This window comes from Gorilla gorilla, chromosome 17 (assembly GCF_029281585.2).
Source record: "Gorilla gorilla gorilla isolate KB3781 chromosome 17, NHGRI_mGorGor1-v2.1_pri, whole genome shotgun sequence".
NCBI classification, from domain to species: domain Eukaryota; kingdom Metazoa; phylum Chordata; class Mammalia; order Primates; family Hominidae; genus Gorilla; species Gorilla gorilla.
This window is the reverse complement of record NC_073241.2, coordinates 76,383,920-76,398,149: the sequence shown is the minus strand read 5'-3', so window position 1 is coordinate 76,398,149 and position 14,230 is coordinate 76,383,920. Positions and strand designations below refer to the sequence as shown.

Below are 14,230 nucleotides of genomic sequence, written 5' to 3'. Positions count from 1 at the left end.
TCCTAAGCTTTGGATCTGATGAGAAGCTGCGGCAATGGAAAGAGAAGGGCAGAGCACACCGGATGTGAGGTGTGAAGAGTGAAAAGATGTTATTGGGGGCCAGAACCCAAAACAATCAGACTGGCAGCTGATGGTGATGGTGTGCTAGTCACCCTGGCTATTAGCTCTAGGATCAGAATGCTCAGTAACATTTCTGAGTGGGGCTTAGTTTGGGAGGGGTTTGCTGCTGACAAAGCTGGATGGAGTCAGAATTAGGGGGAGCTGATGAGATTCAGAATATTGTCCAGAATGAGAAACAGACTGCATTGCCTTCCCTGCTTCCGTCCTCCTTCACCCTGGGACTGTCAGCTGGGCAGTGCCTGTCAAGCTTAGCTTCTACTTGGCTGCCCCAACTCAGGGTCATCCTGTGCGTGGCCAACACAACTTTTCTAAGTACATCTTTTTCTTAAAAGTTTACAAATGAGTAACATTACAGAAAATTGTTCATTAAAATTTTATGGAGTCTAATTGTCAGAAAAATCTCCATTGTATGACCCAATAGCACATATATGTATGTAACTGAAACCCTCAATATTTTGCTGACATCGATAATGGTTAAGTTAATAAATATATTTCAGCTATCCAAAACAATATAGTGGCTCAAGTTAATCCAGTCTTCAAGAATAATTTTCTCTTTTCCATTCCAATCATTTTGTTCTCCCACGGACATTAATAAACTAGGAGGTCGTTGTGGTTGCCTTTGTGGCCAGGTCAGGGTAAATGTGGTTTCAAACAGACTCGAACTCTCTTTGCCAGTCTGAGTATCTCTGAGCCAGATTCTTTGCGGAGGGCTTGGTGTGAGTTAGCACATCCAGAAAGTCGGCAGTGGTTACTATATCCAACTGGATCCTGGGTAAGTCGCTGCTTTCTAGGATAAGAACACAACAGTAACAGCACAACAATCGACCTCTTGGTGATCAATGCTCTTGAAACGCTAATAGACCTTTCAAAATAATGCATAATGCAGCATTCTTAATTGTTAATGCAGCAAAAGGCAAGACTAAAGAGGGCTGGAGAAAAATTCTTTAATGTGCAACTGAGTTAGCCCCTAAGGCCCAGACAAAAAAATGTGACCTAAATGTTTCGTTACCAGGTATTATTTAATATGTATATAGTGCCTCAAATGGATCCAGCCCAACATCAGAGTGTGCCAGAGAAATAAAAGCCTGAGCCCTAAGGAGTTTATCATCTGCAAGCCAAGTCGATCCGAATCAGAACACCCACGGAGGAATGAGTTGAGTGAGGGATGATTTGACCAAAAAACGCGTTGCCAAGTGTAAAGCGGCACCAAGAACAGGCGCCAGGCTCCATCTGCTGGTGAGAGGGATTTTTACACAAATTCCTGGAACACCTTCATGGTGATCCAACCCATACCTGACTGGTGATTTTCAAGTGCATCAAAGATCTTCCTCACGGGCCGCATGGCTGCTTCCCTGCAGACGAGCTTAATGTCTGAGCCTGAGTAGCCCTCAGTCTCCTGAAACAGCCAAAAAACCAGCCATTGGTCAGTGGGCAGAATGCTCCTGGCCATTACGTTGTTATAGGCAGGACCCAGTATCAGAAGCCCTGTGTAGATTCTGTATCTGTCACCCATGAACACCCTAAAAAGATTCCCAGATAAACAGTGCTTGAGGAAGAGACCCTGCTAGCATGTTGGGATAACCTAAGCAGCTGGGCTAAAATGGCTTTCTAACACCGTCGAAATATGCTGTAAGATGCCAGTGAAGGATCAGAACACCCAAGTTAGCCTATCAGGGCCCCTGTGCTCAAATCCAAGGATGGTCAAATTTGGTAGGCACGTTTATTCTTGTAAATAAGATCATACCTGCCATTTAGGAACCTCAGAGAACGTGTCCAAATGTTCACCAAAAGCAGGCAACATTTCTGCAACACCCTGGGAATGGACACCAGTGATAATGGACATAATAGACATGTACCTGGAGCTTTTCTGTTATGTAATCATCACAGTCATTCTTTGTGGCTCATCTGCTACCCATTTTACAGATGAAGAAACTGAGGCTCAAAGAGTAAGTGACTTCTCCGAGGTCACACAGCTAACAAGCAGCAGGGCCAGGATTTGACCATAGGTTCTCTGAGTCTAAACCCTATGCTGTTTCCACTGCCTCACATTGTTTCTCCTTCTCTGAATATTTTTAAGTGAAAAGGAGCTTATTCTTCGTGAAGATGCCCATTGCATTACGGGGGCAGCTTGGATCTTATTCTAAGTGTCTCAAGCTTCTATCAGCTCATGGTAAGACCTGGTCTACAAGATGGCCATATGGTGGGCCCTTGACCTACATGTGCCCCTCTCCAGGGCAGCTGACCTGGCTCAGCACACTGTACTCCAGCTCTGTGTGCAGCTCCAAGGCCCTGCTCTTGCTCACAGGAGGCAGCCAGTGGTAGATCATGGCCTGCCTGGCCTCCCGGCTGGGGAGATCGACCAGAATCCTCTTCTCCAGGCGGCGTAACATGGCACAGTCCAGCTCCCTGAAATCACACCAGAAATGGAGCTGGACAGGGCTGCAAACACACTTCCTGAACAACAACTGTACTTTAAGAACAATTTAGCATTGCAGGAAGCAATTCTGCATTTTAACTGTCACTCTACATCTATGCCTTGAGTGGATGGGACAATTAATATTATTTGGAGAAAGAATTGGTGAGAAAGAGAACTGAGGGAGGGAAGGAAGGGAAGAGAGGGAGGAAAGCAGAAAGGAAGGAGAAGAAAGAGAAGGAAGGAAGGATGAATGGAAGAAAAGAAAAAGAACACATTCTCAGAACTAATGAAAACGAAGTAATTTTATGTGACTTAATTTGGGGTACAAAAACCAACTAACAACCGGCAATCATGAGTATTCTCATTGCAGTTGTAACATGAATTATTCAATCCGATCTTGCCAGTGAGTAAATTATTGCTGACAATAACTTGGGCACTCTAAGTACATTAATTCTTCCAAAATTCTCAGTCCTTCTGGAGTGAATGACCCCCTCACTTCATTACATTGGTGAACTTAGCACCAGTGGCCCTTCCCGGGTGCCCAGTGCAAATAACGGCCCTTTCAGACACTCACTTTTACTCCTCCCAAAACTGTCAGGCCAAGTTTATGTGATTTTGCATCCATAGGCCATTTCCTTAAACTTCTTGATATGGTTTGGCTCTGTGTCCCCACCCAAATCTCATCTTGAATTGTAATCGCATAATTCCCACGTGTTGTGGGAGGGACCCAGTAGGAGATAATTTGAATCATGTGGGCAGTTTCCACCATGCATGCTGTTCTCATGGTAGTGAATAAGTCTCACGAGGTCTGATGGTTTTATCAGGGGTTTCTGCTTCTTGCATCTTCCTCATTTTCTCTTGCTGCCACCATATAAGAAGTGCCTTTTGCCCCCCACCATGATTCTGAGGCTCCCCATCCATGTGAAACTGTAAGTCCAATTAATTTTTTTTTCTTCCCAGTCTTGGATATGTCTTCACCAGCAGCATAAAAATGGACTAGTACACTTTTTTTTTTTTTTTTTGAGACGGAGTCTTGCTCCGTCGCCAGGCTGGAGTGCAATGGCTTTCAAGCTAATATAAAAGTAGAATAAAACAATTGAACATCTATATACATACCATCTTGATTCAACACCAGTATTCTTCTATATCTGCTTCATATCTCTCTACCTATTCTTGCTAAATTATTTCAAAGTAATTTATATCATGACACCTCATCCCTAAATATTTTAGCATGCATTTCCAAAGAAGGGCATTTGCTTACATAGCCACAATATCATTATGACACCTGGCAAAACTGATTCTGTAATGTGTCTAATGCTCAGTCCATATTCAGATTTCTCCAGTCAGGGTGGAGGGTGGGAGGAGGAGAGGATCAGGAAAAACAACTAATGGGTACTAGGCTTAATACCTGGGTGATGAAATAATCTGTACAGCAAATCCCCATGACACAAGTTCACCTATACAACAAACCTGCACATGTACCCCTGAGCTTAAATAAAAGTTAAAAAATAAAATACTCCAACCATCCCCAAAATATCTTCCATCATTTTCTGACAAAATCCAGTGAACAAATATGCATTATGTATGGTTATGTCTCTTAAATCTCTTTTTAATCTAGGCCAGCCTGCTTGCCCTAGACCCTTTTTGAAAAAACAGGGCCAGCTGGAGAATGTCCCACATTCTGAATTTGTCTGATGATTTCCTTGTGATACATGAAACTGGTTCCTCTATTCCCTGTCTCTAAGAGGGAAGTTCTAAAAGCTTAATGAGATTTAGGGTAAATATTTTTTGGCAAGTGTATTGCATAGATGATGATGTGTTTTCATATTCATCAGGATCCACACATCTGTGTATCTCACTGTCGGTGTGGTGTTTGATTTTCTGGTGGCCATGGAACTCTCCGTTGTAAAGAAAAACATCTTCTCTCAGGAAGTAGTAAGTATTCTGTGTACAATACTTTGACACCATAGGAATACCCAATTCCTTATACCCTTTCAACTAATGGTTTTAGCATCTATTAATGATCTTTGTCTGAATCAATTATTTCACTAGAGGTTGCAAATGCTGATTAAACACACACCCACATACACACACACAGTTGGATTTTTTTTTTTTTTTGAGCCAGGGTCTTCCTCTGTTGCCCAGGCTGGAGTGCAGTGGTGCCGTCGCAGCTCACTGCAACCTACACCTCCTGGACTCAAGCAGTCCTTCTGCCTCAGCCCCCCAGTAGCTGGGACTACAGGTGCAAGCCCGGCTAATATTTTTTGGACGCAGTTTCACCATGTTAACCATGCTGGTCTTGAACTACTGAGCTCAAGCAGTCCACCCGCCTCAGCCTCCCGAAGTGCTAGGATTACAGGTGTGAGCCACCACACCCGGCCTGGATTTTTCATTCCAAATACATTATTTGGAGTTATTATGAAATTACGTAGCACTATTATGTAAAGCAGAGCTTTCCCTCATCAGCTGAGGCTATTTGGTTACTCTAAATTACCATTCCTATTATCAATAGATCATCTTGAGTGTGAGTCTGTGAACTGTTTATTTGATTTTCTAGGATAGAAATTAGGAAATTCCTGTATGTTAGCCTAACCAATGATAAAGAGTAACAACGAGCCGAGTGCGGTGGCTCATGCCTGTAATCCTAGCTCTTGGGGAAGCTGAGGTAGAAGATTCGCTGACTATGCTGGGCAACATAGTGAGACCCCGTCTCTGCACAATATAAATAAAATTAGCCGGGTGTGGTGATGCACGCCTGTAGTCTCAGCTACTTGAGAGGCTGAGGTAGGAGAGTCACCTGAGCCCAGGAAGCCAAGGTTGTAGTGAGCCGAGATCATACTATTGCACTCCAGCCTGAGTGACAGAAATAAATTTTTTAAAAAATAAAATTTTAAATATTTTTTAAAAAAGAGTAACATCACCAGGTATTTCTCACTCATAAAAACACTGAGAATATCTAAACTGTCTTCCCATTTTTTCTTATTCTCATTCTGAATCTATGTTACAATATTTCTTTTTAAACTGAAAACATACTTCCAGGGAACATATCTGAATCCTAAATCACAGCAACCAGATTTCTTTAAGGAGTGTGTCTTTTCCTCTCCTGTTGTTTGTCTAACCCTGAGCTGAGAATCCATAGTCCAGGGGTGCCTTACCGACAGTAACAATGACCTATTTCTTTTTTGCATTTGCTTTGTTCTTTTATCAGTCTCACCCTGTTGACATTCATCGCACATCAGAGACTCAGCCACCTCTTCCCTTGCACAATCATTCCCCCTCTCAAGGCACATTTATATTCAAGGCACAGGGTCAAGGAAAAGAAGAAAAAAACACGCTTCACAGCAGAACTTTGCCTAGCACTCCAATTGAGGATGTGCTCATCTTTGCTTCAAATGGTTTCTTCCTTGTTCATACTCAGCAATAATATACAGCCAGCAGGCAGCAAGAATGATGCTGTTCCCCTTGACTGGTCAGCACCCACACCACACCAGTTGTTCAATATTTTGAATATCACCCCTGCATATAAGTCACAAAAATATGTTATCCTTCATACCCAGGGATGTTCCAACAGAAGGCTGTCTGTGTTACTAAGGTTGAAATAAAAACACTGTATTAGTCCATTCTCACACTGCTATGAAGAAATACTTGAGACTGGGTAATTTATAAAGGAAAGGGGTTTAATTGACTCACAGTTCCACATGGCCTCAAGAAACTGACAATCATGATGGAAAGCAAAAGAGAGAGGCAGGCATCTTTACAGGGTGGCAGGACAGAGTGAGCACTTATAAAACCATCAAGATGCAGTGAGATCTCATGAGAACAGCATGGGGGAAACCGCCCCTATGATTCAGTTATCTCCACCTGGTCCTGTCCTTGACAGGTGGGGATTATGAGGATTATAATTGAAGATGAAATTTTGGGTGGGGACCAGCCAAACCATATTACGCTTCATTGTTGATGAACTTTAAATTAACTAAGACTGCACTTAAATTTGGGGATAAACACAATCACCTCTGCTTCCTCCTACTAAACACCACTGAAAGAGTTTTTTAATGGCATAAACCCACAAAAGCAAAGAGAATTGGAGAACTGATTGAAGCAAAGATTTGAAAGCTGGGAAGCATAATGATGAGTAAAAGAAACTTAGTAGAACTGAGAAGCTGGTTTCTAAATCAGCAGTAAAGAAAGTCAAGAAATAATCTGAGTCACAGAAACCCCAAGAGACTTGGCAGTATCTTCTACCTTTAGAGGTGAGGGTGAGGCTGGGTTGAAAATAGGGGGTTTGATTGCCAATTTGCATAAAAAAAAGTTACATCACAGATTTCCACCCCCTCCAGTAGCAGGGGAACTGCCTCTCCCATACCTTGGCAGAGGGTAAAATGGAGGGTCTCCAGGCTGGGAAACACCAGGCTCAGTTGAAAATAGTGTACTGGGCCGGGCGCGGTGGCTCACGCCTGTAATCCCAGCACTTTGGGAGGCCGAGGCGGGCGGATCACGAGGTCAGGAGATCGAGACCATCCTGGCTAACACAGTGAAACCCCGTCTCTACTAAAAAATACAAAAAATTAGCCGGGCGTGGTGGCGGGCGCCTGTAGTCCCAGCTACGCGGGAGGCTGAGGCAGGAGAATGGCGTGAACCCGGGAGGCGGAGCTTGCAGTGAGCCGAGATCGCGCCACTGCACTCCAGCCTGGGCGACAGAGCGAGACTCCGTCTCAAAAAAAAAAAAAAAAAAAAAAAAAAAAAAAGAAAATAGTGTACTGTACTGAAGCAATGAGATACCGACTATCCCTAGACTATTAGCAGCCAAACTCTTGCCCTCCAGGCAGGAGATTGCAAGAATCGTCACTTGGCAATCTGACCAGCCAATGAGAAAGACCCTAAAGACATTGATATTGGGAGTTCCCCAACACAGTAACCCAGTCAAATCTCAATACATGGAGCCCACAGTTGGCAAACCTTTCCCACATGCACAGAGCTTCCTGTGGGTTTTGTTAATGTACCCCTCTCATAAACATTAGGCAGCCAAGAAGACCTACATCTGTGGAACTCCTCTAACTTGAAGACAGAGCCCAGTACAAATAAATGGGGGAAAATAAAAAGAATCTTGGAGAAAACAGAATTCTTCAGGGAAATGAAACTTCAAAAATTAGTATTCTCAGAGAGATGTAAGAAAATATTGCCATGAAACAAGAAGAGTGTCTTAGTCCATTTTGAACTGCTATTAACAAAATACCTGAGACTGGGTAATTTATAAAGAACAGAAATTTCATAATTTGTCATTTTGGAGGGTGGGAGACCAAGATCAAGGCACCAGCAGGTTTGGTGTCTGGTGAGAGCCTGGCCTCTGCTTCCAAGATGGCACATCCTCAAGAGGGGGTAACAATGTGTCTTCACATGATGGCAAGTGGAAGGCAAAAAACAGAGACCAAACTGCCTCCATCATGCCTTTTTATAATGGCATTAATCTGTTCATGACAGTGGAGCCCTGGTGACCTAAACACTTCCCATAGGGCTCTACCATCCGACACTGTTGCATTGGGGATTAAGTTTCTAACACATGAATTTTGAGGAACACATTCAGACTGCAGCAAAGAGGATGCCATTTAAAAAGAACAGAGAAAAACAACAAAACGCAGTAACTTGAGAATACAAAATATGATAGAAGAAATTAAAAACACAATGGAAAATTTAGAAGATAAAGCTGGAGAAATCTCTCACAGAGTAGGACAAGAAAGACACACAAGGCCAGGCATGGTGGCCTATGCCTGTAATTCAGTGCATTAGGAGGCCAAGGTAGGAGGATCACTTGAGCCCAGGAGTTCGAATCCAGCCTGGGCAACACAGTGAGACCCCATCTCTACAAAAAAATTAGCCAGGCATATGCCTGTAGTCCCAGCTAGTTGGGACATGGGAGGATCGCTTGAACCCAAGAGGTTGAGGCTGCAGGGAGCTGTGGTCATGCCACTGCACTCCAGCCTGGGTGACAGAGCCAGGCCCTGTCTCAATTAAAGAAAAAAAAAAGACACACAAACATGCACATAAATACACACACACACACAAATTCGAAATGAGAAAGAAATGGTTTTTTAAATGAGAACATTATTACAGGAGAGCCAACAGACAATAGGAGATCAAAAAAAAAAAAAAAGGACAGAGAAGACAGAAGGGAGGATATCAAAGAAATCATTCAAGAAAACTTTCCAGAATTCTAGGAAATAATTTTCTGTATGTGAAATATTAATAAAAGCAAATGCTTAACTAGTACTTAACTAAGTGGCAGGCAATGTCTCAAGCATTTTACAGACATTAATTCATTTAATTCTCACAACAACCCTGTGAGGCAGGCATGAAGATTTAACTCAGTGAGTCCCTAAACCTGTGCCTCAATTAACTGCCAGTGGACTCCCAAGTCACATCGTGGTGAAATTTCAAAACCTGGAGAACAAAGAAAGGATCATAAAAGCTTCCAGAGAGAAAAAACATGTTATGTACAATGGATCAATAAGACTTCTCAACAGCAATGTAAGACATTAAAAGAAAATAGAACACTGCCTTCAGAATTCAGATGAGAAATAATTTCTAGCATAGAAATCTATCTCTTGATGAAGACATCAATTAAGTTGGGGGATAGAATAAAGACATTTTCAACATGTGAGGCCTAAAAAAAATTACCTCCCATGTACCCTTTATCAGGAAAACATTGGAGGATTCTCTCCAAAGGAGGAGAGTAAACCACACCAAAGGACTATAAGGAATTCAAGAAACAGAGGCTGTGACGCAGAGAGTGAAGGACCCTCCAGGAGGACGATGGGGAACCCCAGGTTTTCCTCTGTAGACTAGGTGCAGGACAAGCAGGTGAGCCTGGAGCTGGTAAGAAGGCTCTTACCAGCCTTCTCTCCAAGAAGATGAAACTCATAGAATGCCTGGAATGTCTCAATGTATCAAGAGTCCATCTAGACAGTTAACAGTTGTGACTGAATTATAGGAGAAAAAGGTGAAGTGATGGGGGAGAAAAGAAAAAAAGGAGAGAAGGGATTTTTTTTTTTTTTTTTTTGAGACGGAGTCTCACTCACTCTGTCACCCAGCCTAGAGTGCAGTGGTGCGATCTTGGCTCACTGCAAACTCTACCTCCCAGGTTCAAGCAATTCTCCCACCTTGGCCTCATGAGTAGCTGGGATTACAGGTGTGTGCCACCATGCGGGGCTATTTTTTGTATTTTTAGTAGAAACGGGATTTCGCCATGTTGGCCAGGCTGGTCTCAAACTCCTGACCTCAAGTGATCTGCCTGCCTCAGCCTCCCAAAGTGCTGGGATTACAGGCGTGATCCACTGCACTCGGCCGGGAGATCTTTTAACAGGGAAGCTAAATCATTACATTTATATTTTAGGAATTCAGTGCCGTTCAGCAGTATTTATCGCCTGCCATGTGTATTGTCATTGCTATGCCTCCAATATACAGAAACAAGACGCCCTCTTCCTTATATGTAATTAAAGGCAGTAATATGGAGGGTTGGGCCTTGGCCTGTGGGATCATTGATCCTGTAAATTTCAAAGAAAAAATAAGAGCTGATATCAGACTGAAAACCCCAAGGGAAGAGAAAATAAGCCCCTAGAAATGGCAGAGCACGGGGTGATGAGCAGTTGCTGTATTTTCTTCCAAGGCCTTTACTTTGGATCAGCTACTTGCTTCTAAAAGACATGCTGCTAAAGAAGAAAGATTCTTTCACAGGGACTCCTTCTTCCTGCTGTCCCTATCCCATCCAGAGTGACTTCCTGTCTAAAGGAAGTCCAGAACCCTCCCGAATGCCCTAGGAAAATGGAGTCTTGTAGATGATGTGGAAAACAATCCCTCACTACAGATGTCTGTATTGATTAGCTAATGCCCTAAAGCAAGAGATTTATCTCAAAACTGCTTGTGGGCACAAAATAAGTGCAACTCTCTGACAGCCAGGCCTGATGAATGCACTTTTCATGACATCAATAATCATATAATCATACAAGGGAGGAAACGAAGGACAAATGGAATGTACCCAGGAATCATTCTTTATGCCAATATATTTATATAAAAAAATTTAACCTGTGGCAACCAGAAAGCACTCCCCTTAGTCCCTGCACTTTGAGTTTTGAACCTAGTTACTCTGTTTTAATGTCTCCTTTCTTTTGTTTTTCTGGTACTTCTGTCACCTCAAAGGGCAAAACTACCAGCCAGTGTGAGCTGCTGGTGTACAGCAAGTGTGAAATGCAGCAAAGACTCACAGACCTCAGAGTTTGGTTCACTGGACCCAGGCCCACTGCTGGATAAAAGGTGCAGCACCCACTGGCCACTTCCACGGTTTACATCTTGCTTCAAGGCCTTGCGCCCGATCAGCTGAGCACCTGTGCCAACCCTCAGGTACCTTCCTAAGTCCCTCGTCCTGTCTCCACTGTTAAAACAGGGTTCCTGGGACAGAGATCATTCCAAATTTTACAGAATGTGGAAGCAACATAATTCTAGTTTATTCCTTCACTAGTTAAAATGTATTAAGTTGAACTTATCAGCATAAGAGAAACCAACCTTCAGTTTTAAAAGTGAAGTCTTTGCAGTATGTCTATGTAACACCATGAAGTGAGTGGTCAGGACAACTCTGGAAATTAATATTTATTAACATTCTGTGGTTGATAATAGGGAGCCAATGATTAAGCATTGAAGGGTACTTTGTCTTCCACAGTGAGCCCAGCATCAGCTGTCCCCCACCTACAATTCCCACTTGGGCCAAACTGGTCTGCTTGCCATTCTCAGAATCCACTTTTTGCCATCCTAGTTCTGAGTTTCTACTCAGGCCATTTTCCTTATGTGGAACTTTCACTTTGTCTATCAAAAGTTGAGTCATGTTTATAGACCCAGATCAAGTGCTCTCTACCTCATAAAGGCTTTTAAAACTATATGTCATCAGAAATTGCCCCTTTCCCTTGTATATTTTTATTCTTATTTTTGTCTGTACCAATCACACGGTGCTGGCTGCATCTCCACCTCATAGTTATTTATTTTCTAACCCACTGATTGTTCAATCAGATTGCCAGTTTCCAGAGGCCAAAGATTATGGACCATATGATGTGGATTCCCCCTCCCTCCATCATGCAGAATAAATACCCAACAGGTGCTCAAGAAATACTATTTCGGGCTGGGCGCGGTGGCTCCTGCCTGTAATCCCAGCACTTTGGGAGGCTGAGGTGGGCAGATCACCTGAGGTCAGGAGTTTGAGACCAGCCTAGCTAATATGGTGAAACCCTGTCTCTACTAATAATACAAAAATGAGCTGGGCATGGTGGTGGGCAACTGTAATCCCAGCTACTCAGGAGGCTGAGGCAGGAGAATTGCTTGAACTTGGGAGGCGAAGGTTGCAGTGAGCCAAGATCGTGCCACTGTACTGTAGCCTGGGGGACAGAGTGAGATTCTGTCTCAAAAAAAAAAAAAAAAAAAAAAAGAAGAAATACTAGTTCAGCTGGGCATGGTGGCTCATGCCTGTAATCCCAGCACTTGCCAGCACTTTGGGAGGCCGAGGCAGGTGGATCACTTGAGTCCAGGAGTTTGAGACTAGCCTTGGCAACATGGTGAAACCCCAGCTCTACCAAAAATACAAAAATTAGCCAGTCTTATAACCTAGTCTCAAAATAGATTTTTTTTTAAAAGAAATACTAGTTGAACACATGACTGACCTTTAGGTGCAGGGCTACTTACTTCATGTTAAATGGCCTGCTTCCTTAATATCCAGGAATTATTTATGAAGGTGAATCTGCTTTGTTGAAAATTTTAGCATTTTATAATCATCATTAGTTCTAATCAATAGAGAAAAGCCGCATCAACTTGGGCAATGGAAATAAGATGTTATATTTTAATCTTTAGTGAAAATAATGGAAACAATGAGTTTAGGGGATGATTCATTGAACCCATGTGGCTGGGCAGTACTTTTGAAAATCAGCTGACAGATGTGGCCTCCACAGAGACCCCACTTCTCATTCTGAGCAGTGAGTTCAGAAGCATGAGGCCTGAGGATCCTGTAGGAGAGTCTGCAACTATCAGTTCAGTTTATGTCCTACTGATGTTTGGGTTGAGAGCATCATTTCTTTATAATGAAGAATGAAAATTACTTCTAATTGCTACAATATCAACAAAGAAGATATATTCCTCAATTACTCTTGCCAGAAAATATATTACCAAAATTGAGAGGAAAAAAATGGGAAGGCTGTCTCTGTTTCCAGCAAAAAGATAAACTAGCTTCTCTTGTTATACAGTCCCTTAAAAAGCTCAATTAATTATAGGAAATACCTTTCGAATGCACAATTGAGCCCTCAAGGAGACAGGGCCAGAATTCTCAAGGGCCAAAAATAAAGAGGAAGCTGAAAATGAAAGCTGGGCAGTTGAAGCTATGGCTGATTAGGGGTGTTTGTCTCTTGGTTACAAAAGGTTTGAGTTTTAAAGGCAACATGTAGAATGGCATAGAAGGTCCTGGACCCATTCAAGATGGGAGGTGGCGTCAAGGCCCACCACATAAAGACTCAGTATTGCTGAAGGGTGCATGCCTACTATGAAAGGGTTGATTAGGAAATCTCCCCACTAGCAATGGAAGGCACCAGGGAAATTTGTCTGCCTTGCACTTTGGGGTGGGAGAAAGTGTTCACTGATAAGTTAGGACCACAGATCTCCTCTTATTGGCATGGTCCAAAAAATTCTGAACAGGGAAATTAGCTAAAAGTGATGTAAAGACTGACACAGTAAAACAAATATTCTCTGGAGGGACCCATGCAAGAATCCCACAGATAGAGACCACTTCATTAATGTAAGCTAACAATCTAAAATTACAAAACACTAGCCGGGTGTGGTGGTGCACGTCTGTGGTCCCTGAGGTGGGAGGATCGCTTGAACCTGGGAGGCGGAGGTTGCAGTGGGCTGAGATTGCATCACTGCACTCCAGCCTGGGTAACAGAGTGAGACCCCCTCTCAAAAATGAATGAATAAATTTATTAATTAATATAAAATTACAAAACACATAATAAACCATCATAAATGAGAGCTGGCAGAAAAAAACTAACAACAGAAATAGACTCCACTGATAGAGAGTGTAAAATAAATTATGTTTATGAACAAAAATATGAACAAGACTTTTCCTTTGGCCAAGACGGAGTAGCCCATTCTTCTCTAGTTCACCCTCTTACAACTAAAAATCCCTGGATATAATACAAGAAATAAACATGGAGAGACATTGAATGGTGAAAGATGAGGACTGGCTAGCTAGGGACCTTGGGACTTGAGGAATGGTGTGGCAGTGAGTTCCCTGGGTTTTCTCTTTACTTCCCATCTATCCCAATAGAATGCAGGAGAAGCCTGCAATTCAGAACTGCTAACATGCACAGATTCAAACACCCCATGACAAGCCTGCTCTCGCTAGCCAAAGGACTGAGGAGAGGCGGTCTACCAGAACAAAAAACCTTTTGATAATACCTGCCCTACTCCAGCTGAACACTGAACGAAGAACTGCCCCCTGACCTTAGAGTGTCCGTGGAGCCCAGCAGGGCACTGAGTCATGGTAGTGGGAAAAGGTGTGGTTCAACAGGCTGGCACCAGATTAAAAACGCTCAAGAAAAAGAAAAGTCAAATAAATTATGGTACACACATACAATGGAGTTTTATGTGGGATTAGGCAGATTTTCAAAGTTG

The 14,230-nt window shown here is 42.8% G+C and overlaps 1 protein-coding gene across 13 annotated transcripts in view; it reads right to left on the bottom strand.

Moving 5' to 3' along the window:
• Nucleotides 1-479: 479 nt before the first annotated feature.
• The window catches only part of KATNAL2 (katanin catalytic subunit A1 like 2), a 240,550-nt gene continuing 226,799 nt past the window's right edge, over nt 480-14,230 (bottom strand). For 7 of the 13 annotated variants that reach the window (XM_063699202.1, XM_055368780.2, XM_055368783.2 and 4 more), the window contains 4 exons: nt 2,364-2,526; nt 1,865-1,933; nt 1,414-1,516; nt 480-907 (listed from right to left, as the gene is read on the bottom strand). In XM_063699202.1, the coding sequence (XP_063555272.1) occupies nt 768-907; nt 1,414-1,516; nt 1,865-1,933; nt 2,364-2,526 (475 nt within the window). In that variant the 3' untranslated portion in view covers nt 480-767. The remainder of the gene's footprint in view (nt 908-1,413; nt 1,517-1,864; nt 1,934-2,363; nt 2,527-14,230) is intronic. The other 6 variants (XM_055368788.2, XM_055368785.2, XM_063699203.1 and 3 more) reach the window with 1 other exon arrangement.